The following is a 26,129-nucleotide window of genomic DNA, read 5'->3' on the forward strand; positions in this document are numbered from 1 at the left end:
AGAAGAGCTGGCTTTATCTTAAACCTTACTGAAAATGTAGGAACAAACCATCCTGATGCGCAGGAAAATTAGCAAGTATGGCAGAAGACCAGCTTGGCTTGGCTTAGGGAATTCTTTCATGAGCTAAAACACAAAAAGAAAGCTTTTATAAGAAGTGGAAACTTGGACAAATGACTAGGGAGGTGTATAAGGGTATTGTTCAGGCATGCAGGAATGAAATTGGGACAGTCGAAGCCCAATTAGAGTTGCAGCTAGTAAGGGAAGAGAAGGGTAACAAAAAGGGTTTCTATAAGTATATCATCAATAAGAAGATCAGGGAAAGTGAGTCCCTTACTAAGGGGGTGGTGGGGGATGGAGGGATGCAACCTGGTGATTGAGTACTTCAGCCTTTTCTACATTCTCTAATGTCTTTTTTACCTCAGTCTTCACAGGCAAGGTCAGGTCCCAGACTACTGCACCAGGCAGCACAGTTTGGGGAGAAGGTGAGCAGCCAACAGCGACACAAGAACAGGTTAAGGACTTTTTAGAAAGCTGGATGTGTACAAGTCCATAGGGCCGGGCATGATGCACCTGAGGGTGCTGAGGAAGTTGTCTCATGTGATTGCAGATTCACTGGCCATTATCTTTGAAAACTCACGGCGATTGAGAGAGGTCCTGGACAATTAGAAAAGGGCAAATATAGTGCCCATCTTTTAAGAAAGGGAGGGGGGAGGATCCAAGGAGTTACAAACTAGTCAGCCTCACCTCAGTCCATGGGGAAAATCATGGAGCAGGTTCCCAAGGAATCAGTTTCTAAGCACATAGAGGAAATGGTGACTAGAAACAGTCAGCATGGATTCACCAAGGACAAGTCATTCCTGGCCAACCTGATTTCCTTCTGTGATGAGATGACAGCCTCTGTGGATATGGGGAGACCAATGGATGTGATATACCTTGACTTAGCAAGGCTTTTGATAGTCTCCCACAACATGCTTGCTAAGAAAGTACAGGTTGGATGAATAGACTGTAAAGTGGATAGAAAACTGGTTGGATCATCAGGCTCAAAGGGTAGTAATCAATGGCTTGATGCCTAGTTGGCAGCCAGTATCAAGTGGAGTACCCCAGGGGTTGGTCCTGGGGCTGGTTTTGTTCATTTCCTTCATTTGTGACCTGGAAGATGGCATAGAGTGCACCCTCAGGAAGTTTGCAGATGACACTAAGCTGGAGTAGTAGATACGCTGGAGGGTAGGGCTATAATTCAGGGAGACCTCGACAAATTGCATGGTTGGACCACAGGAAATCTTATGAGGTTCAACAAGGGCAAGTGCAAAGTCCTGCACTTAGCACAGAACAATCCCATGCACCAGTACAGGCTGGGGACCGGCTGGCTAAGCATTAGCTCTGCAGAAAAGGACCTACAGGTTACAGTCAACCTAGGGGTTAGTGTCGAGTATGAGCCTACAGTGTACCTTGGTTGCAAAGAAGCCTAACGGTATACTGATGTATACTGGCAGATCAAGGGAAGTGATTCTTCCTCTCTATTTGACACTGGTGAGGCCACATCTGGAGTACTGTGTCCAGTTTTGGGCCCCCCACTAAGGGAAGGATGTAGACAAATTGGAGAGAGTCCAGCAGAGGGCAATGAGAATGGTTAGGGGACTGGGGCACATGACTTGTGAAGAGATGCTGAGGGAACTGTGTTTTAGTCTGCAACAGAGAAGACTGGCAGGGGAGGGGTTGAGTATAGCCAACTTCAGCTACCTAAAAGGAGGGGTGGGTTCCAAAGAGGATGATGCTAGACTTTTCTCTGTGGTGACAGATGACAGAACCAGGAGCAATGGTCTCAAATTGCAGCAAGCAAAGTTTAGTTTAGATATTAGGGAAAACTTTCTCACAAGGAGGGTAGTGAAGTGCTGGAACAGGCTACCCAGAGGGGTGGTAGAATCTCTGTCTTTGGAGGTTCTTAAGACCTGGCTAGACAAAGCTTTGGCTGGGATGATCTAGTTGGGGCTGGTCCTGCTTTAAGCAGTGGGTTGGACTAGATGACCTGCTGAGGTCCTTTCCAACTCTAATTTTCTATGATACTGTGATTTATTGCTAAAACAGTCATACATGTAGTGGTAAGCAGAGAAATATGATAATATCAGCTTCTGCAATTTGCCTCTGCTGGGAGAGAAAAAAACTAATGCTACACTTTTGTACAAGGTATGGAGCCCAGTGAGCACATAGGACTCCCTAGCTGCCGGTTATGAACACATTTATCTCCTTTTCCTCCCCACTTGCCTCCCCCACCTGCCCATGGCATACTGCAGCTGGGGAGAAGTGTGGGGGGTGGGGGGGGGGAATGATGGAATAGCCATAAAGTTTTGCTTCTAGTGGCAGCTGCCTGTGGGTTGCCCCCTCCCCACCTGCAGAAAATACTGTACATGCCAATATTTTCAAGGAAACATCTTTTTGTTTTCTCTCTCCATTCTGTCTTTCAAAAACAAGGCATGTGCCTTAATTTTGTTCAGTGTTATACGTGAGAAAATATGGTAATTCTGAAAAATTATGATAAAGGAAATATTTTTTTTCTGGTAGAGATGAAGATGATATCAATGATGTAACTTCTATGGCTGGGGTCAACCTTAATGAGGAGAATGCATGCATCTTGGCAACAAATTCTGAACTAGTTGGTACGGTGATCCGATCTTGTGCAGACAATCCATTCCTCTTCTCAGAGGTGCTGCAAAAGAAAATTTTAAACATAGGTAAGAACAAATTACCTTTTTTTGTAATGTGCAATTGACAATCTGAGTTCAATGCTTAAATAATAACTTATTTATTTTGACAAGTGTTACTTTGAAGATGGGATTGGGTTGTATTATACCCATTGTCTTGTTCATAAAGTTGTGTTTAGTTTGCAAAGTGAAAAAAAGCTATGCTTCATTTCTACTTCAGCTTCTAACTAGAAAACTGGCTCTTGGTTTTGTGACTGGAAAAACATTTTGTAGAATAACCTGAAGGGGGGAAAAATAGGAACTAATTACAAACTCGGAAAAACATCACAGCTGTTCATACACTTTTTCCCTGGGTTACTTCATCTCTTCAGGATGATAGGGCTATCACAGATAGAGAGCAGTGTGAGTTACAGCACCTGATGGGGAGATTAGAGTATATGTAGAAATCTGATCTAACCACCATCACATCCCAATGGGTAACTGCTGCTTTTTTTCCCCGAGTGTAGGGGCAACTCTCAGACTCAACTATATTGCTTATGTATGCTATAGATGTACATTGCAGATTCTGCCCACATGATCTAGAAAAGCAGCCATGGAACTGCCTGTTCAATAAAGCGTTTCTCTTTAGTAAGGAAGTGCCATTTTCCTTCTCCTCTCTTGCAGCTGTGGTAAACCATTTTCAACACTCTTTTTTTTGATTTATGTAGCATCTGCTGCTTGATGCAGTAGGATGCTGAGGACTACTGCTTCCTTCTTCAAACCCCTTAAGCCCATTTGTGCTTTGAATACAAAAACTTAAAGCATGTTAAAAGAATTGGATAAGAGCATAGTAAGCCCAGTCTCTAATTAATTTATATGCATGGGTTTATATGTATTTGTGCATGTTATAGAAGTTTGATAGTCTCAGTCTGCCATGCCCTGCCATTGGCAAGTATTAGATTATATGCTATTTGGAGTCAGGAGTGTGTATTTATGCAGCCCCTAGCTGTCTGAAGCCCCAATCCAGTTTGGGACCTTCAGATTCCATTGTGAGATTCTTTTTTTAAATTACCTTGGTTACCTTGTTGTTCTTGTTCTTCCTAGTCTTTGCCTGGCAGCCTGCCTTAATCAAACATTAAGCTTGAACCAGTTAAGTGCTGTCAGGAAATTCCAAAGTGTATATGTACAGCCATAACTTTGTGTGTGTGTGTGTTACAATAGTCAGATTACATGGCCATGCTATTTTTTCAAAATGGAAGAAAATACAGTGAGGTTTGTTAATACGGTACCCGGAAAGATTACATATGCCTAAAAACACAGTTAGCTCAAATTCATGTAAGCAACCTGTGAGAAGTACTGAATCCAGGAGCAAAGAACACCTGGATTTCTGGTCCTTGCTCTCAAGATTATTTAGGCAATTTTAGCCAGTGCCTCGAACATAACATTTTAGAGCTGTCTATTTAATCACAGTTAGCACACATGATTAATGCGAATTGGTTGTTGCATTAATATTTTTAATATGTTAATTGCACACATGGTTTTTGAGCCAGCACCTGGGCTCTGCTCCACTGCTGCCTCCAGGCCACCCAGTGAGGCAGTGGTGGCAGCGCAGAGGACCACAGGGCAGCCCAGGCACAAGCTCTGGGTGGCTGCAACGGTGGGGGTGCAAAGATTCACAGGAGTAGCTGCAGCCTGCATGCTGTGTGGAGCAGCACTGCTAGTAAGTCTAGAGGGGGAGGGGAGAGGAAAACAGTGGGGGAGGGTCAGATCGAGGGCCGTCACAGTGAGGGAGGGAGTAGGGCAGAGGCTGGAGTGAATGAGGCCCCAGGGCCAGGATGGTTCATGGGACAGAGCTGCAGGTGGCTCATCTGGGGGGGGGCTGGGCAACTCCCTGCCACTGTGTGCACCTTCGGGTTAAGCATGAGGGCATGCACCCCCTGGATTTGTGCGCAGGGCGGAGGCGGGCTGCCGGCTGGGGCTCTGCACCCTGCTGCCTTTGCCCCGGGAGCTGCATGATGCCATGTTTTGCCTCCCGCTGCCAAGTGGGCAGGGGACATAGCATGGCCAGTGCGCAGCTCCCCAGGGCAAAGGCAGCAGAGCACAGAGCCTCAACCTGCAGTGGGCAATCTGCCTCTGCCCCACACAAATTGGGGGACACATGCCCCCCACCCCCCATGCATCCTTTGGTGGTGCATGCAGTAGTGGGAAGCTGTCCCCCTCCCACCCCTAGGTGAGCTGCCCTACTTTGTCCCTCACTGTGGGGGCCTTGATCTGCTCCCCCACCCCTCCCCCTCCTCAGACTTGCATAGACATTGGCATGGCACTGTCTGTGTCTGCCCCTTGCTTCCAAGCCATAGTAGCCTGCATCCTGCTAGGGTGTGCAGAGACCCCCTCTTCCCCAGGCTCCAAACCCCCCACAGCCCCCACACAGTCATAAATTCCCCTACCCCCACGCATACCCCCCCCAACCATACAAAGTACCTGCATAATTTTGAGTTTTTAGCTGTGCAATTTAAAATCGTGATTAGTTGCAACTAATTTTTTTATGGTGCAACTAATCGCAATCAAACTTTTTTAACCTATTAAATTTGTAAAGAAGGACCAGAGCACCTGTGATCTCCTTTCTCAGGAGAGCAGCTTCATTACAAGGGAGTCTAGTTCCCTGAATCTTAGTCTTGCCTGCATAGTGGTCTAGCTTGAATAGGAGATGCTGAAACTGCCCCAGTCCTAGCCTTGCTTCTTGCCTGGTGGTTGGGGCACTCTCTCCTAAGGAGACCACTATGTACAAGGTGGGCACTACAACCCATGCTTCAAATGAGAAATGAGCCAGCTATTTTGACTCCATGGAAGCAACTTAAGTATCCAAGTTCAGGAGTGGGTCTGGAATTGTCAATCTGAAAGTCCCATAGGCAGATAATTGCAGCCTTGAGTTAAGTGTCCACACTGAAGGAAAGGGGCAGAATTTCAGACGCACTTCGCATGCATTTTGTCAGCTAGCTCAAGGCCCCCCCACTGCGTTCACCTCCCATCTTGTAAATCCCATTTGTAGGGATGCTTAACTTCCCCCTACGCTGTGTAGGGAGCTCTGGATTGTGACTTCCATACTGAAGTTCCTCTGTAAATCTGGACCTCAGTCTTAATTTCAGTGTACCTTTTCCTTAAGGTATCTTGATTTTCAAATTATGCACAAGAATTAGTTTGGGGAGAAACGCATGGTACTAGTAATCAGAATGTTTTAGAAAAAAGGAAGCACTATTTTTAGCATTTGTTCCTAACTGACTTGTAAACTCAAGGAAGTGAATATACCCTTAAATACTTAAGTACCACATAAAACACAGGGTACTTAATGACTTGAGGTGACACTACAGGAACTGTTTTGATTATGTGTAAAGTAACTTCATCTCTTTGTTAGTATATGAACAGGGTGCCTACGAACCTGAATGCCAACATTAATGAAAATAAAGGCAAACAAAATAGGTGATCATTTGGGGTGGTGACTCAAACTTTCTATTTTTTTTTTTTTCGCAGACCGCTTGAGAATTGCTGAGGGTTTTGGCAGACCACTTAATGTTTTGTTCTACAAATCAAAGCACACAACTTGCATTTTAATATCATTAGTCTTGCCTTACAAGTCAGATATTCTCAATTTGTTCTGCAACCTTTCCGCAGACCACCTGAAATGGAGCTTGTGGACTAGTGGTGGTCCGTGGGCCACAGTTTGAGAACCTTTGATATGGGGCGCATGCTGTATAAAGTGTGGTAGCAAGGGCAAGAAAATTTAAAACACTGAAGTGCGTTGGTTATCCGTAGTTGAATTACTGTCTGCTTTAAAAGCCCCGGTTATCCCTGTACCTGTATGCGATTGTGCTGAGTGTTTGTTATCCATAGGAAGACTTCTCCATTGGCTTTCTGCAACTGAGAAGATTGTAGAGGTGACACTTTGCTTTGGGGGTAGGGTCCAAGCAAAGTTATGTAGAGCTGTCACCATTCTTGACCACAGCTATTGAAATAGCTGGCTCAGCAGACAGCAGCAATAAGAATGGCAGCCTGAAAGAATGGGTTAGAGGGGAAAGACATTCTGACCCCAATTGCATGAGGGGTAAATTTCCCAAGCTGTTACTTTGAGTGTGCTGGGTCAGTCTAGCATATGCTGTTTGGTCAGGGTTGGGTGAAAGGAGGTCCAGGTTTGCATGCCTGGAGTACACTGCAAAAAAAAAAAAAACAAAAAACTCCGACCAAAACTGTTCATTGAAATAAATGTCATGAGTTGTTAACAAGTGCAGTGTCAAACAGGGCAAAATGTAATTCTCTACTTTTTTTTAATTACTGAAATTAACAGAATATAGCACTAATTTCTACAGTGACTATTTCTCCCTTCCGAACATGAGGCTTGATTTGTGTTCTTATTAACTTTGTCCTATAAATGACCTTGCAAGGAGAATGATTCTAGAGGCTAAGTGAAACAATGTCTATATTTTCTGAAGCTTCAGGCTAAGTTTTATTAATGTAATGTCTAAGATCTTTGAAGTTGTGACTTTACCAGGAAAATCATAATCTCCAAACCTTTATTCATAATGGGTATGACTTCCAGGGGGAACAGAATACCTGCTGTGCTAATTATTTCAATTATCAGCCACTACTAAAACACGTAATGGATTTTCTCTGCTTCCACAGGTAAAAGGCATGACATTATGGAACTTAACTCTGATGTTGTGAACTTGATCTCCCATGCTACACAGGAGAGATTACGAGGGCTCCTAGAAAAACTGACTGTAATTGCTCAGCATCGAGTGACAAACCATAAGGTAAAGGAAATTGTTAACCAAGTTTTTGCAATCAAGGTTTTCTTTCTTTGCAGCCTTCAAGGTAAACTCTTTCCATGTGCAAGTGTGCGCATACAGTTCATGCGTTTTTAATCTACTTCAAAAATATTTTAAAGTTCTTTCCTAATAGCCAATTACAGTTAATCCTGATGTTTATCTTTTGTCGTCTTAGATATGGGCAAAACATGGTAAGCTTCAAAAATATATTCAAACATTTAATGGAAATGATATCTTAAATGCAGAGGCTCCCTTTTCTGCACTTTAGGCATGTGCTATTATCAATATCAAAATGTTGTTTAAGTGGTTGGTAGGTCTGGGTTGACTTCAGTGGAGCTGGAATTCCACCCTCAGCATTTGCTCCTGTTACCTCTCTTAGTTCTGAAGTACTGTTGAGTGTTGTGCTGGTATCTGTGTTTTGTTTTGTTTTTTTTCTTTCTCGAATTAGGTTTCAGACATGGGACCAGACTCTACCCCATGCTTCACTGAAGACTGCGGTGGTACTATAGGTGTAAATAAAGGGTGAATTAATGTGCAGGACCTTTATTACTGTGATAGGGTTGCAGGAATTAGTAAAACTAGCTTAACTTTGTTATCTTCAATTTGTGTGTCTTTGAAGGCCTGGCAGTTAACGTAAACTGAACATATTTCACACGGAGGTATCTGGAAGATGTTTTAAACATGGCACCCCAGTGCCATTTTAGGCACTTTCCAGATTAAAATCACGTTAAGTTTAGTGGTTAATACCATAGACATCTGAGAGGAAATATTATACCCTTGGAAAAAATATATATATTGCAAGGAAGTGTAGCCATTACTGTACCCTCCAGAAATAGTTTTATGACTTGGGCTTCAATGTTCATTGTAAGGAATGTTTAAGGTCCTAACATTTTTGTTAAAACAAAGGAGCAAAAGGTTTGCAGAAAACCTCAGCTTGTATTTAACATGAACAAATTAACAGCTAGGAAATGTCAGTTTCCAAGGGACTATTGTGCAGTAGTTCTTAAATATGAACATTCAGGCAGTATTCCCTGTGAATGTGCTGTTTAAATTAAATAAATAAATAAACGAATAAAAACAGCAGGCCTGAACAATTTTTGCTCCTGCATGATTCCCATCGTTGCATTAGAATAAGTTTCTCTCACTGTTACAGCAGCTCTGTTTCAGTGTTGAGTATATTGGATCCTAACACAAATCTGTTTCCTGTGGTGTTCGTTTGCTATATAGTACAAATGATAAACAGTAATATACCCTGAACACCAGTGCCACAGTGACTTTCAGAAGGTTTTCTCCTTACCCTATAGAAGAGCTATGAGAGTGCATTTTCAGTATTTGAATCTTGTATTTGTTGCCAAGTTTTTTTTATAGGAATCTTTACAACTGCTTTTTAAAGTTGTACTTGGAAAAGAATTTAGGCAGAGTAACAGTGGACTTTGAATAATGGGGCTTTGAGTTTTTAAATACAGACATCTTTGACTCCGTGTTCCCTAGCTTGTTTAGAAGCTGTCAAGAGCTCTAATGGTGCCTGAAGTAGTTGGAGCTTGCTGCTGCAAACCAGAAAATTGATGTTAGGAAATCTAGTCCAAAGCAGTAATTCTCAGCTAGGGCGCCATAGCATCCTGGAGTGCCGTGAGACCCATAGATTCATAGATTGTAAGGGCTGGAAGGGACCTTGCAAGATAGTCAGGTCCAGCCCCCCTGCACTAGGCATGGTCTGCATATATGATTCATAAGATAAATTCAGAGATTTTCAAACAAATCCATAGTTGTAAACTTTGTTCTTTTGCAATATAAAAACTGCTTAACTTCCTGTAGGCAAAAAAATGGGGGCGGAAACTATTAACTAAGAGCTGGCATTTTCTGAGAGGTACCTCAGATTTAGCCAGGGGGACCTTGAGTCTAAGAAGGTTGAGAACCACTGAGCTAAAGTGTGTGCTCCAAATTCTCTGAGGAAAACCTCTAGAAGCCTGCATACTAGCTCTTGAAATTTCTGAATCCCTACCAAGACCTGGAGTTCTGGAAATGTTTTTGCACATTGAAGTAGAAAGACAGATTTCCACTTGTCATCTGAGCAGGAAACAACAAAGGGAAATTTCTGGGCCATGGTCTTAGTGTAACATACAGATTTCAGTCAGTCCGCTCCTGTGCCAAAGGACTGGGCCCTGGCAACTAATACGCACTGACTAGTTCAAGAGTTGTAGAAGCAAAGATGGAAAGATGATAATTCTGCATCAGACAAACTTGCTCCCATTTCTTTGGAACAAAGATTGGAATAGTTCACAGTCTTAAAGACAGCATTGGACAGAAATGCAGACCTTGAAAAAACAAGCCTTTGATCAGCCCTCATTTTTTCCATAGGTAATGCCTTCTTATGGGGACTTCCTGCATAATACAACAGAACTTCTTGAACTGCCTTTTTTTAATAACCAAATCAGGGGTCTATTTAAACACATCTCACTTATTTAAAGAGTAATAAATTTGATGGACATCCATTTGGAGAAAAAAAGTAAACAGTAGGCTTATTGGGACCCCAGTGTAACTCTTTTCCTTCCTATCCCTCAAGGCATGATTTTTCTGACCTTGGATAGGTATTCATTTGCAGCATGGGAATGTGTGGCTACTGTGAATGAGTTGTTTTTTCCCGGGGGGGGCATTCATAGATCTAAATTTGCACATGCAAAAAGCCCTATATCTCAGATGTATGTCTACCTGCAGGAGGATTTGAGAAACGCCCTCATATCTTTTGGATGATATTCAATTGAAAAGATTGGTTGGTATCACTGATATGGTGAAAGCACAAAGAAATCCCTTTGGGTAATAAGTCGGGCCAAAAGCAAATGACTTGCAGGATAGAGATGTAAATACTATAGAGACTGCCAATTTCCAGAGCACATGCCTAGTAGCTGCTGCTTTAATCCTGAAGGAAATGATTTCTGAAGTAAAATCTGCATTTCGGAGATCACTGTCACACAAGCCTTCCCTGTTCTGTACCTCATCAGCTTATCACTTACTCAACTTTTCATTTAATAAAAACTACATTTTAAAAAATGACTGTTTTAAAACCTGCTATGGAGTTAAATTGTGGATAAAAGCAAGGCCACTGATAGTGGAGCTCCTATTTATCCTCTTAAATTTAACCCCGTTATGCCTAGTTAAAACAACACGCGTTATTGGATCAATTTTAATTGTGCTACAGCAGGGGTGCTCAACCCCCAGCCCTCAGGCCAGGTCCAACCCCCAGAGCCATGTCATCTGCCCCTGTGGGGCTCCCCGCAGACCCTGTGGGGCACCCTATGGGCCATGGCCCTGCATGTTAAATCAGGCATGCAGGGTGGTGTGAGGCCTGATCCCAACCAGGCATGGGACCCCTGGAACCCAATCCCAGCCAGATGGGGACTGGCCTTGTGCCATTCATCTGGCCCATTGTTGGACTCAGAACTGTAATTAGCACCTAATTAGCACTGCCTAATTAACAGCTGACTCAATGGTCTGGTTCCAAGTGGGGTGATCTTTGACCCTACACTGGCTAACAAATTGACTAGGCATATCTATTACCACCCTATCAATCTGGCAACTGCTTGTACTATGACTAACTAAGGAAACTCGCACACTGATGTGTAACTGAAACTAATTAATTGGTTTATTAACAACGGGTAAATATAAATAACTTGGACAACAGGGACAACAAGTCACAACACAAACTAAAAACCAAGTACACAGCCAGTAGCATTATTCCTATAACTCCTAAAACCTATACCTAACTAATCTAATACCTATTTTACAATTCAGTCCCTGTAGAGGCTCAGCATTAACCTCAGAAGCATTATTGACTCGGGGATGATGTGTATGAACTTCATTAAATGAGGGGAAAACTTTATTAAACACTGGATCTCCGCTGTTCCAGATCACAGTGAGTGTAGATCACACCAAGGGTGATGATCTGGTGATGGCTTACCTTTCGCTTTAGGGGAGGGAGGAGAAAGGAACCAAGGAGAGGGAGCGAGCGGGTGACACTTATGCCAGAGGGCAGAGGGCTGCCACTCGAGCATACCTGGGGAGAAAATATGTGCACCCAGGGAGAAAATTGGGGGAGCCAACGCTGACCACTCTCACTGGGAGATCGCAACCAGAAGACCAGCAGCGGTGAGGACAGGTGGAGTCTCGGAAGTACAGGTCGTTGGGGATGATGGCCCGCTCTATGGCGGCCTTGTGAAGGGTGTACTCAGCTCATCGGACCTCTGCAGTTGCGGTGTAGCCCAAGGCACAACTCTGCACAGCAGTTGCCTGCACCAACGCACCAGTACACCACCAAACCACTTCCACCTTGTTCATTTATCATGCTTCTATCACCTTCTCACACACACCAGACTCGGATGGTGACGGTCTCTCTCTTGCTCACAGGACCCTCTCAGCACCCACACAAACACTGGCCAACACACTAACCCCCGACTGAGCAAAAGACGGACCCGTGCCACAGGCCGCACAAGGCCTTATATATGAAAAGTGCACATGGCCCCACTGGGCTCTGCACGTGGCATACTTTTGTGCACTAGGCACTCTTTTTCAGCATCTCTTTCGCTAACTGAGCATGCTTCCAAGTAGGAGATTATCCAAAGTTCAACAAATGACCTATGTAGGTCGTGATGCATCTGTGCATATCAGCTGCTCCCAGAACCAGCCAAACAGGTGAGACTAATGCCATACAGTGACAACAGATAGGAGGTGCACGGGGATACACATGCACCCCCTGAGAGCACTGGTGTACCTCCTGACAGCAGTGTTCCCAGGCGGGGGGGGCAGGCAAGAGCACTGGTCCGTCCCGTTTCCCCCCCCCCGAGAGTGCTGGCCAGGGAGTGTGGGCACCAGGAGAAGTGGCCCCCTTGTGGTGGATCACGCTCACTTGGAAGTGCCAGCAGCACGCTGGGAAGTGCCAGGATTCTGCGACCCCCCCCCCCCCCCGGGGTCCGTGGCTGTCCCCTTGGGGGGGGGGGGCAGGCAAGTGCCCCCCCTGCCTTAGGCATCAGTTGCCCATGATGCCATGGACTCGGACCCAACCTTGTCTCCAGCACCACAGAGCTAAAAGTGTGACCACTGCTGTGCTACAAAGAAGAACCTAGTTCTCCCAACTCTTACAAATAGTGTATGCATATTATAAAGGAAGAGAAGCAAGCCTGTTTTAGTAGCTGTCACCTTGTTATGTGGTGGTGTGATCCTTGGGATACATGAACAAGAAGAGAATGTGAGTGAAAGGCATTCATATCCCAAAATGTTAGTCACTAAGCAAAGCAGAAGTATACAATGTGGCTGTGTGCACATCTTGTGTGCACATTATTTTTTTTATCTTCTTGACCCAATTCTTCCCAGGATGTAGTCTTCTATGAACTTTCACTTGCAAAGTAAATTAGACTCTTCAACCTACTAGATTTCTGAGGGAGTCACAGATTAGTTACAGGAGAGCCAGTAGGTCTGACTGACTTAAGATTGTTTTTGATAATAGTCTCAGTATCTTTATGAAGGCATTTAGGTAGTCATGATGCGTTAGAATATAGTTCTCATGTATAAGGTGGAAATTTAGAGAATAGAACAGGACTAAAATACCAACTTTCAACATGGAAGGTTAATAGTAAAGTACCCAAGGCTTCCCCATGATTGTTTCCTTAATATATATGAACAATGTGAATAGAGCTGTAGAAAAACTTAGATGGATCCATATAGGTAACAAAATTAAAGGATTTTAAAGAACATCCACTGGGATCTTTGGTCTTAAATTATACAAACATGTCTGGAAGAAATCTGTGCAAATGAGCCCAAGGTAACAAAGCTAGTTCAAATTGCTCCTACATTTTTGATGGGCTCTAATTATAACTACATGTGAGGGAGAATTCTGGGCATCATTGAGCTATTGACAAATGTGAAACAGCAGTCAAAAATGTCTAGTTAGGTTGTATCAGGGAGCTGCTACAAGCACCTTCATACTTTGTTATTAAAGCAGTAGTTCAGCCTTTTTACATATGGAAATAGCAGCATATCTCCCCCAGAATTTCATCACTTTCAGAGTCTAGAATGACCTTTTCAGCACATTATGAAATATGAGAATATGGGGAAATGGTTGCTATTTGGATTGGTGTTCCTTCTCTCATATTTTGCAGCTTATTCTGCATAAGTGACACAGCTGATCCTTTTTATAAGAAAGTTTAAAGCCCCTTCAATTTAGTTGTTGGTCTGAGCTAAACTAACGTTTCTCCTCCTGAAAGGGCCTCTTGTTTCACTTTGTTCCACTGGACCCAGGGTGCATTCTGGGAACTAGTATACCAAACCACAGCTGTTTCTGTCAGAATTCCCACTTATTCACAACTGCATGATGATCAAGTAAGGAAATAAGGAGTTGTATATAGAGTACATACCTGGTATCAAGTTCAAAAGCAGCTATGTTCCCACTGAAGGCACATATAAAGACTCCTCTCCAAACTAGCAGTTGTGGAGACACTTTAAGGGAAATGTGAAAACATCTTTCATGTATGCGTGCATGCTTGCAAAGCTAAGGTAGAATATTCGGAGTGTGTTGGATGCATGTTAACCTGTCAAGCTAAACTGCACAGATGTTTTTTGCAGTGGAAATGACACCCCCTCCCCCCCCCCCCCCCCGGGGGGGGAAAAAAACAAACCACAACTTAAACAAACTTGCATTGGAGTGGAGAACTGTAAATATCCCATAACAGAACATGCAGATGTGAGGTACAATAAAATGCACTTGTGTCATCCTAGTCTGGTAACAGTCTTGTCAGCCTGATGGTTCTGTATTTTGCCTTTCAATAAATTCCAGAGCAAACTTTGTCAATTTGAAGTAATGTGCCCACTGCCCCCTTCAGACTGCCTTCAGACTGCCAGCAATGAAAACTCAGCCTAGGAACTGTCAACCTAGCTGTACTTTCTAACTTGTAATAGACCAGTTCATAAGCAAATCAGATTTGGTCTTCAGTAACACATCTGCAGCCTCATAATCTTCACTGTAGTTCTGGCTCAGGCTATGTATTGGGCCCATGTGTTGCACTGATATGTGAATGAGAACAGAATCTTTCTTGCTGCCCCATAGCTGTATTGCACTGCCAACAGAAGTACATTGCAGGAAGTTTTGTCGCTAAAATATGCTGAATACCCACAAAGAGCAGATATTTGGAGTTAACGAAGTCCTTTTTTCATATTTCATATGCAGAAAATATTTGCTCTTTTCCATTAAAGACCTGCTTCTTCTACAAGCATTAATGGACTGAACTGGTCTAATGAATGGCAGTTCTTTGCTCTACTTAGTTATTAAATCTTCCTTTGGGCACTTCAGGTTATAGCTCATATTCCTAACTGGCAAAAGAAAAGGTCTTCAGTTCAGCTTTAAAATTTACATAACTAACTTTGTCTTGTGTGGGGTTGACCTTTGTTATCCCACAGTCAATTGTTCTAAACACTTATGCAATCATTTCCATCTGTTTTTAACAGGTAACCTTTTTACTTGCCATTTTTAAGCTATATTTATACGGGATGGATTCTAGACTGCTACTTCAAAACAAATATTAGTAGAGCAGGAGTGAGAATAGGATGCCTTCTGTAGGGATCAGTAAAAACTAAAGCAACATAATATGGTCGACAGGAATAGAATAGGAAGGAGGAAAATGATGGTCAAGGCTGCTTCTGGATTGCTTCCTTCAGTTGCAAACTTTGGGATTGGGACTCTCTCTTACATGCTTATCAGTACATCTCTGCTGTGTGAATGCAACCCCAACATGCTGCCACACCAAAACAATCTCCTGAGGGATTTGGGGTGTGCACAGGAAGAGAGAGAGCAATTGGTTAGGTCAGAGGCTATGGTTGGATAGGATTGAAGATTGAAATATAGGTTTTTAGGGCACTTTTTGACGAATCTTAAAAGCAGCAGATGTGGCACAAACGCAAGATTCCTCCTGTGGAACAGATACATCTACAATGTTAAAAATGAAGCAAAATAATAGATAAGTCCTTCTGAAATAAAGCCATGCTTGTTATGGTTCTTTGTGCCTTTCGTTTCAACTCTTTGGGGATAATTCTTTTCAAAAGGCCTTATACAAAAGATAAGGTATACCCTCTTCCTGTCCTAAAGTAATATTGTACATTACTGTGAAGTAGTTAATATACAAAGACAACTCTGAGAATATTTGCTTATCAAGACTCTTCCTCATTAACAGACAAGCTGGGCTTAGGGGCAGCCTGGGAAAGGAATGGGTGAAGGTTCCTGGATTATACATGCAAGGGACAGAAGATGAGAACAGGGCAACAGAATGAGGATTAAAATGTATGGGAATGTGTGCAGTTGGTAGTGATCTAAAAAGTATGTGGCAAAAAGGAAAGGGTTATACAGAAAATAGAGAAACTGCCAAACTCAGGAACGGGAGATGGGAAGAAAAATTGCTGGCATAGAAGAAGGCACTACAGTAATACATCTAGAATGAACAGGAAAAAAATCATTAGATCTTCTCCAGTGCTTTCTAGACAGCACATGGCTTATTTAATATTACGAATTTTGAAGAGCAGAAGTAATGAAAATTAGTCTTCTGGCCTGCACATTTTAAATTAGCTTTTACCCTTTTCTAGCTAGGAAGGGTAAAAGTACATTTCATTCAGAAATCTCAGTTGGGGGGAAATGATGGCATAGGTCATTAATGCATACTAAGGAGCCTATTCTCACCTTAACGCACACAAGTCTTGTAGCTACCATGAGCATTAATGGGAATTAAGTGCATCTACTGAAGTGAAAATATATTCCTGAAACTGTAGTGAACAGTAGCTAATGTGCACTCTTGCTTTCTCAATCTAAATATGTTTTAGCTGGTTCTAGAAAAACAGTCTTCTCTTCTACACCAAGAAGGCTTAAATTCACATTCTAGAATAACTAGCTGAAAAACTGATGCAACATTTTAAAATGTATATTGTGCCATCCAGTGTGTACTTTCTCTGTGTAAGAGAGCACTCTTTAAGCAGGTGAGGGAATGGACTACAGATGTATCTTATCTTGCGAACCTTAGGTTTCCAGAAAGTTTGCCCAGGCAGAAGGCAGCCTTGCATAAGGGTTTTTTGTTGCGGGGTTTTGTTGTTTTTTTTTTTTTTTTTGAGATTTGTTTCAGATTGCTTTAAAAAACAAAAACAAACCATTAGGTTTTAACTTTTTGCTATACAGTGAAAATGGGCAAATAAAGGAGCCAGATGCTGATAATGTAAAAGAAATATAGCTCAATGCAGAGGATACAAGTAAATTTATGTAGATTCTCTCATGATTTTTTTGAGAGAGAAATGAATAGGCTTTGAAAAAGACAACACAGTTTCTTCCCATTAAGTTTTTGTTTCGGGACAGGCTTTTAATGCATGTAAAGGCTAGCCCAGTTGCAACAAAAGTATGTCTTTTTTTCAGGAGAACAGTAAGTACGTAGTGACCAGTGACACCAGAGCACAGCTTAGGTTTCTTGAGAAGCTGGATCACATGGAAAAACAGAGAAAGGATGAAGAGGAACGAGAAATGTTGTTACGAGCAGCCAAGGTGAGAGAATTTTATCAGCCTTTAAAAAAAAAAAAAAAAAAAAAAAAGCTTTATTGAATTGCCAAGTATCCAAGGACATCTGTGTTTTTCTATTTCAAGCATATCAACCCACTGACCTTTATGTAAGAACAACGAACCATGTTAGCATGGCTCACCCTTGGAAAGGCGTCTTTGGGTTTATACCTTTTTTTTAAAGGACTATTGCTATTCCATTCATATGAAAGCCTCAGAGTGCATCTATCTCCATGTCACTATATCTTTACTACATTGTCCAGGGGTCTTGAACTGCTCTGTGACACATCATCTAAGGAGAAGTCCAGTCAAAATCTACAGTGGCCATGAATATTCTTAAGATCTTTCAATCTTAAAACTTTACTACAGTGAATAAACAAATGCCTGTTCGGGGGTGTTCAGCCCTACTGGTAAAGATTTAAAAAAGAGAGAGAGAGAGGTTTATTTAAATTCATAAACAGCTGTTTGTTTCTGGGTCTAGCTTGCTTGCTTTTTCTCAATACTTTATGCCATGCCCTTTCAAAATGTTGGTTCAAGCTGTCTTTGCCAACATGGGCATTTCTGCTGGGGAAGTGTGATGCCTTGCTGACCGTGTATGTTATCCAGTCAGATTGGAGGGGTGAACCATCTCTTGCTGATGGTCTGATTGTGACCTGGCTGGATCATAAATAACAATCTTTTCCCAAAGTATCTTGTGAACGTCGCTCCTCTATGTGACGTGTTTATCTTGGCTCCATTTGATTTTTTTTTTTTTTTTCTTTTGTTTAAATAAAAATCTGGAGCTGATATTCTGGAATTGCTTGGGAGGGAATGGACTCCAGCCTTACCAGGATCTCCTTGTACATACTCAAGAACAAGTTCTTCTCTCTCTCTCTCTCTCTCTCTGACTTTCTTTCTTTTTTTTCCTCTACTTCCTGTCCTTTTTAAGTATCTGCTGCTGACATGAACATCATCATGCCTAGACTGGACCTGACTGACAGAGTTAGCATCATTTTTAGCTTAAGCTTCCTTCAGGCTAGAACGGAGGCAGCAGGGCCAGATGAAGAGAAGGGGCGGGGGGGCCTGGTGGCAGGGGAGGGGGGAGCCAATTTAGGTTTAGGCGTTCATTCCTGGAGCTAAGAATTTCAATCACGAGAGAATTGTCATTTATTAAATATAAATAGATGCTGCGGTGTTTAGATGCTTGTAATTTCTATTAAACATTTTTTCACCCTCTCTTTTGATAGAGTCGCTCCAATAAAGAAGATCCAGAGCAGCTGCGATTAAAGCAGAAAGCTAAAGAGGTAGGACTTTCAAGTTACCATGCTTGCCTTTGTGTTTCAAGGGAAGGTTGGCAGTCCTCTCCTGGCAATTAGGTCAGGTTTTATTTTGCTGTTGCATACCATTTGTGGAGGCCTTGGGGAAGGACAGGAACTGCTGCAGGCAAGGGCAGTACTTCAAATGAGGTCAATGAATTAGGAGCTCTCTTTTTAACATTTTATTTTCATAGTTTAGGCCTATCTAGAAACGGTTCTTTGTAAATGACAGCAGTGCACTTGGTAGGAATATAATGTGGGATTAGAAAAAAAAAGAAACTTTGAGATTTAGCATCTGGGACTGTACAATAGGCTACATTTTTCCAGGGTAATTGTTCGTTTTGTAAATCTGATACTGCTTATAATTCTTTGGCTGGGAGGCGGTACTGGGATTTAGTTTTAAATGGAAAACGCCTCTGGCTTTTAATTTTCTGGGCCCAGCAGTTTTCTGTTCTGGAATGGAGCCCTTGTTTCACACAGTTCATGTTTAGCTGCAGGGGTTTTAGTTTATAGCTTAGACTGGTTAAGCTTTTACTCCCAGAGGCCTCTGCATAGCAACTGTAGAAATCAACAAATAAGTTCATTTATGTCTGCAGCCTTCTCTCAGTAGCTGACTTTTTACATTTCCCAATATCCATTTCCTGACTTTTCTAGCCTGAGAGAAAAAGGCTCCACTAATTGGAGCTTATTTTAATTGAGCCTTAATATTGGATCTCACTGGAGTTGCCCCCAGAGCTACTGGGAACAGAATGAAATGAAAGTACCTAAGGTTGAAGGTGTGTGTGTGTGTGTGTGTGTGTGTGTGTGTGTGTGAAATTTTTCACTTGACCTACAGATTCTTTTCCCTGCTGAATAAATCATCAAGCCTGTTCACATTTCTGATTAAGGATCTGACAGCAGACGATAATAAAGACAATTGAGGTGTGAGACGTGTGATACCGAGCTGAAGGAATTGGTTTCTATAGTTACTTGACTGATTTCATGCAATTTTTAAGGATCTTTGTACTAAATGAGATTGATTTTTTTTTTTCTGAGCAACCTTTTTCCTTAACTGTGCCTCTTGAACTATGAAATTTGTTGTTGCTTAACATTGCTGCGCTTGGCTCCTAGGTGCCAGCAGCAGCAGCAGGTTATTTATGAATGCTTTAAAGGCCCTTATTGTTTGGATTAATGTAGGAGCTGAGGCAAAACAAATGGAAATCCAGTAAAATAGTCTTAAAATCAATGCTGTGGATTTCTACCAAAGTAGAAAGAGAGATTCATGAAATAAGGCTAGGAAAAGGAGAAATTTGCCCGTCTGGAGTTTTTCATTTTATGCTATGAATATTGTCAGAATTAAATTTGCAAATGGGAATATTATCCAGACACTTTCCTGAACCACTAAGATCAACAGTGAATCGGTAATTGCACCTTTTATTTGAATCATTTTTCTTTTATAGATGGCTTCCATCACCTCAATACTACTGGGCAGCTATACACGAGCAGTGAGTCTGCTCTGACGTGCTTTAATTACACTGCATTGGAGCAGCCTTGATTAGTCAAGTCTGTTGGACTAATTACTACGTTCAAGCAGTAATTACCATGCTCCAGCATGTCATGCATCAGCATCCCCATGCTTAAAAATGGCGGCGGGGGTGCTTTACCTAAAGCTAGTTTGAGCTTTAGATAAAGTGCCCCCGCCACCATTTTTAAGCCCAGGGATGCTGATGCATGAGGTGCTCTGGGTGCTTTAATTAGAGAGGCTCCAAGAGCTGCTCTAATTAAAGTGCCCTTCCCCCACTCCCAGCGCACTTGTATAAACTCCCATTTGTTTTTAGGAAGACATTTTTTTCTCATGCAGCATTGCAAACCAGATGTACCTCCTAGGTATAAGACACTGACTAGTTTTGCTCCATGTCTCAATCTCTATCGAACACATTTTGTGTCTGAAAATCCTAAGCTACAGTAGTATTTTTAGAATGGGAAGAAGTTTTTGCGGGGGGGTTTGTACCTACTGGGTGGCACTGTTAATCTTGGATGTTTTACTTTTGGTACTCTTTCCAAAATGACTTACTGGTAAACCAGCAAGAGGGCAACACGGGGAAAGAAGAGTCAACCTGAAGAGTTAGATGCATATAAATCTGAATTTGTCCCTTTTTTTATACCTCTAGTTGGCAATAGTTCAAACAGCTTTTGTAGCATCTGTACTATATATCTGTCAAATGTATACATCTCACAGAATGGTCCTTTTTAATTATCTCGTCATCAAAAGAAGCCAGACATAAATTTGCCTTCCCTCTTTGAATAATAGAGATCTTTGCATCAGCATGTGATTCTAGTTGCCTGCTGCTCTGTCATTTCAGTGCTCGTTTTGAAAATGAGGTAACTAGAACTTCACACACGATTGCAGGTACAGCTTGTTAACACAACATAGTGTTTTTCCTAACATTTCCTTTTAATAGATTTGATTTTCGGGCTCAGAGTTTAAATGAATCCACATGCCAGCTGATCAGTTTTTATATTTCCACTCCCCCCCGCCCTTTTTTTTTTTTTAACTGACACCTGAGAGACATTTGAGCTGCTTGCTTGAGTTTGCAATGTTATGTAAATACAAGTGGAATAAGAACAAAGTAAAATCCACTGATACTTTTTGAGAGTGAAATGTCTTGGTAATTCAGCTGTAAATTAAGTTAACTAGGGTGAAAACTTGAAAAGGGTCTCAGTTCTCCCCAAGCTTGCCTTTCTGCAAGTCAGATCCTGCCCCAAACACCTAAGGGCTGAGAGGCCTGGGCCCACCAGTGGCTAGTGATATGGTCACTTCCAGGCCTGTCTTTCCAATGGGTTCTTAACAAGGACTGGTCTTTCAGCTGTTTTAGACTGGGGGCAGTTCCCAGTTCTCTGGATTAAAGCATGTTGACTTTTTTTATCCGTTGAGGCCAGATGTGCAAGCAAAACAGTTATTGGAAGCCTTTAGCATCTCTTGAATGTTTCCCAAAATACCTGGTGCAAAGGACAAAGAGGGAGAACATAGACAGGATCTCTCCATGGTCTTCTACAACTTAATTTTAATTCCAGTTGTTGTGGTAACAAAACCTTGAAAAGCAAGTTGACGGTGCCGGGAGAGAGCCTGAAACCACAACTTGAAGGCTTATATGGTTCGTTTCATATTTTGAAGGGGTGTTCAGCTTTCAGAAATGTGGGAAATGCTGTCCTAATTGTTTGATGTGAAACTATGACTTTTTAGCCTTGGAAATGGAGACGGAACAAAGCTCTATCGAGTCAAAAAGTCTCACAGTCAGAATTTGCTATTTGACCAACTCAGTGGATCAGTTTGTGATGCCCAACATGAGACCCCTTCAGAGACTGTTCAGTAGTCACTGAAAACAGTCACTTTTAATGAGCAATTTTGGTTTTTCAACTTATTTTGGCAGTGTGTCTTGTACCGTAACTGACCTCTGCTTACATGATGTAAACTTTATATTGCTTTTCTGTTTAATGTGCTCTTTTTTTGTCCCCTACGCATCATATGGGCCATGTCACACTCTCTTTAACCACCATCAAATCTTTTCTTCTTTCAATTAGTTGCTTCACTCCTTAGATTTTCTCTCTTGCTCTCTGGGCTGCTGGTTCTATATCTACCTGTAGTCCAGCAAATTTACCAGCAGTTAGATTAAGGATCCAGGAAATCTTTAAAGTCAAGGTTGTTTTTAGCACTTTTTCATGATGGTAAACGCATTCAGGTTCAGCTGTTGCCCAAGAATTCACATCCAATGTAATCTTAAAAATGCTATAAGTGTATCGGTAGTGTAAGAGTTAAGTTGTAGCCACGATAGTCTGCAAGTTATGCAAGGCAAGAATTTGAGTGATTTTTAATTGGACCATCTATGTACTTGGGATGAGATTAGATGAGCTTTCGAATGCAGTACACCTCATCAGGGTATAACTGTATCCAAAATCTTGGGAACTGAGTGTGTGTGTGTGTGTGTGTGTGTGTGTGTGTGTGTGTGTGTGTTAAAGATTATAAGCGCTCTCTCTTGTTTTTGTTTTTTGGTGATCTTTTTCTTGCTTGCCTCACTATCTCAAATTTGATTATGCTAATGTCCACTTATTTTCCTGTGCTTTAGCCTATCTAGGTGCAATACACATAACCCTTTATTTCCCTTCCTAGTCCCAAACCTGTATCAGCAAATTTTATCATCTGCAGAAAATGTGCATTCCTTTCTAGACAGCTGCTGGGTGTGCCTCAAGCCACTCCTTCATCCATGCAAGAATTTTGTTTTTTCTACTATACTTACTAACCTTTTATGTTAACCTTTTGTCTAATAGCATTCCTAAGCCCAGGGAAATTGTACGTGGTATAAATTTTATTGAAACTGTTGCATCTTGCTTATGGGGCATGATCTGTTATGAATATGGGATGCCTGTACTCTGAACCTTAACATTTTATAGGAATTTTCTGCCACACCCACTCTATTCTAGACTTGAGTCTAACGTTTTAGTACAGTTTGCAGGTATTTTTCCTTTTCCAAGTGCCATACTTTCAAGCCATTATGGTGCTGACAGCTCTCTAATGTACTTGAACATACCATTGTAAAGTAACTAGAACATTGGAAGCACAAAAATATAATATTGCATGAGCAAACATTATGTGTAAATTGCAAATTATAGCACACCTGTAGACTTCTCAGTAGCGAAGAGTGTGCAGTATGAACCTGCATCTAAAAATCTTCTGTTTCTTCCCTATCTCATCTTCAGTACTCTGCAAGAGTATGGTATGCTGTCTTGGAACATCTTACCTTCCTTTAAAGGGCTCTCCAGGGTTTTAAAGTATGTAGAACATCTTAACGTCTTCTGGCTTCTCTGATTTGCCCTGACCACCTGTCCCACCCTTGTTTGTGTTAACCAAAGGCCTCGATGCCATCCATAGCAATGCTTCATAGTAGGAAAGTAATTCAGAGGTTGCTAGTAAAATGAGTAACTCCTGTGTATGAGGTCCGCCGCCTCTAAGACCTGTCTTATTCTATTTCTTCCCCTTCATGTTTTTTATTCAATCTCTTTTTTTTTTTTCCTTTGTTCTCTTCCCCATTACCTTGTCTTTTACCCGCAGAAGTAGTTTTCCACTTGCTTGACTATTGGTCTTCTACGCTGCTTGTTTTCTTTCTTCTCTGGATGTGCTTCCCAGTTCTTTAATTTTGTCATTTTCAGGCACTGCTTTTTCCCCCACTAATAGTTCTTGTAGGGCTGGCAAGCTAGTCAGTTGACCATTCGTATAGTATCAGTTGACTGGATATTTTTTGACTGGTTAAAGATTATATCAATCTTACAAAAAAGCTGTGTGTGTTTTCAATTATTTTTCTTAATGGAATATTAGTAGCTTTTCTATGTATTAGTTGAACCTAATGGTAGGCTTTATGCAGTTTTTTGACTGATCATTTGACCAGTCAATTGACCAAACTTTGACCCAACCCGAAGTTCTGTTGCTCACAAATGGCTATGGGCTCTCTCCCCTGCCACTATTCATTGTAGCACAAACTGTGTAGAGTAGGCAGCTAGACATTGTGAGGGTCTCCGTGTGATTACCTAGGTATGAACCTTCAGAGGTAGCTGGGGACCTCTGTTATAATGGTGCATCATGCCACTTTTCCCTTTTTCCCCCCACTTTTAAAATGGTATATTGTTGTCTGTTCAACTGTAGTGACCCAGTATAACTTAAAACCAATATAGACTGTGTCTGCCCATACCCTCTGTTATACCAAAAAACCAATGGTGCCCATAGTCTCATGCAGTTGGGAAGAAAATCTTCATTTTTATAGAAGAGTGCAGATCAAGAACCTTGGATGATATTGGAGAGATTCTCTCAAGACAAAGACATACTGGATGATACCGAGGGGCAGCTGAAACAAGTTACCCAAACTCCATGCCATCATTCACTCTAGTGTTCTGAAGGAATTGAAGAACAAAGTGACAGAGAAACTAACAGTATGCAAAACCTTCTGAATTTCAGCTGTCTGGAAGGAGAGTAGGAAATGTTGCATCTATCTTAAAAGTATGAAGGGTGATCCTTTGGAGTTTTTGTGCTCTCAAAAACCTTTGTCAAAGTCCCCCATGCAAGGCTATAGAAGAAACTAAGTAGCCTCAAGCTGAGAGGAGAAGTATTGCCTTAAATTAGAAACTTGCTAAGAGTCAGAAAACAGTAGGAATAAATGATGTTTTTTTTTCAACATGGCAAAAAGTTGATGGTGAACCTCAAGGGCCAGCATTTAGTGTATTGATAGATGGTTTGAAAAAGGAGGTGAACAGCAAGGTGGCAACTTACAAATGGGTTTAGGTAAGTCTAGAAAAGACATTTGGGAGTTAACGAGAACAAGCGAATAGGCAGTGTAACATTAGATGGAAATCATTTAGGTTGGAAGAGCTGCTGTTGTTGCCCATTGCTGGGTTTTGCATCAACTGATCTCTCAGGAGAGAGATCCTGACATCATTCTGGACAGTAAAGTGCAAGTGTCAGGTAAATGCACAACAACTGGCAAAAAAGGATTTAAATATTATTTTATTTTCATAATAATGGCCTCAGCTAGCATACTGTTATCAGTCTGGTCACTCTGTAAGAACAAAGAATGCAAATAGAGGATGTCCAGATATGGGTGCTAGATACCATGATAGGTGTGTAGAGAAGCTTCTGTATGAAAGAGAGACTGAAAGATTGTGGTGACGTGAAAGTAGTATGCAATATGAATAAGATGACAAAGGTACATATTTCAAACAATAAATCATGAATGGAATTGAAAGGCAACTGTTGTAAAATTGATGCAACAAAATACTTACAAATAATAAACCCAAGATAAGAGGCCAAACACTTTAATAGGATTCAACAAAGAATTAGATGAGCCTTCTGTGTAGGAGATCTAAAGCCATATACAATAGGGCAGTGGTGGGCAAAATACAGCCTGTGAGCCAGATCTAGCCCATTGACTAATTGGGTCCAGCCTGTGGGCAGGCGCCCAACACTTCTGTCCAGCCAGGGGCAGCCTGCGCTGTGCTTCTGCCTACCCCTGGCCCCAGGCAGCTCATACAGCTGCTTAATGTGGCTGCTGCCACTATTGCCCACGTACTGCTTGGCTCCCCCTGCCTCCAGCAGCTCCTCCCCCTGCCCCTGCTGCATCACTCCAGGCAGCAGGGGAACAACAGCAGCTGCGAGGATGTGCGCCAGGCATCACATGCCCAGCCAAATGGGGGGGGGAAAGGGGGGTTGAGGTGGGTTGGGGGGAAGCTGCAGCTGGGTGGCTCCAGCATGCAGGGATGAAGCTCCAGCTCCTGAACGCTCCCCCTGCCCCACTCCTTCCCCTCACCCCTAACCAGCTCCCAGGACCTAGCATGCAGGTAGTCCCCCCACGCACACATGTACACCCCCTCCAAACACATGTGCCCCCCCAACATACAAGAATAAGACTTTTTATTTTGAGCTGTTATATAATTGTCTCTATATACACTACTCCAAAAAATAAATAGGGGCAAAAATTATGTTTTGAAATAAAATTAAAATATGTTATAGCAAATGTTTGATTCTTAGTATATGATTAGTTTTTATGTAAAGTTTGTTAAAGTTATACCTTATGATAGATTTTGTGCACGGCCCTCAATAGCTCATCAAGAGTTGTTAAGTGGCCCTGCAGCCAAAATAGTTGTCCATCCCTGCAATAGAGCTAGTCAATCCAGAAACTGACTGTTAGTGGAAAGAAATTCCCTCTATGGGCTTATTTTTCCTGTTTCTTGTCCAGGATGAGGT

At 42.0% G+C, this 26,129-nt stretch overlaps 1 protein-coding gene across 1 annotated transcript in view; it reads left to right on the plus strand.

Moving 5' to 3' along the window:
• The window catches only part of TAF4B (TATA-box binding protein associated factor 4b), a 101,729-nt gene that overhangs the window by 49,396 nt on the left and 26,204 nt on the right, over positions 1 to 26,129 (plus strand). Inside the window, exons 10-13 of the mRNA XM_006016408.3 lie at positions 2,560 to 2,729; positions 7,353 to 7,483; positions 16,932 to 17,057; positions 18,296 to 18,352. Of these exons, the coding sequence (XP_006016470.1) occupies positions 2,560 to 2,729; positions 7,353 to 7,483; positions 16,932 to 17,057; positions 18,296 to 18,352 (484 nt within the window). The remainder of the gene's footprint in view (positions 1 to 2,559; positions 2,730 to 7,352; positions 7,484 to 16,931; positions 17,058 to 18,295; positions 18,353 to 26,129) is intronic.

Source organism: Alligator sinensis, unplaced genomic scaffold (assembly GCF_000455745.1).
Source record: "Alligator sinensis unplaced genomic scaffold, ASM45574v1 scaffold117_1, whole genome shotgun sequence".
In the NCBI taxonomy this organism is placed as follows: Eukaryota; Metazoa; Chordata; order Crocodylia; family Alligatoridae; genus Alligator; species Alligator sinensis.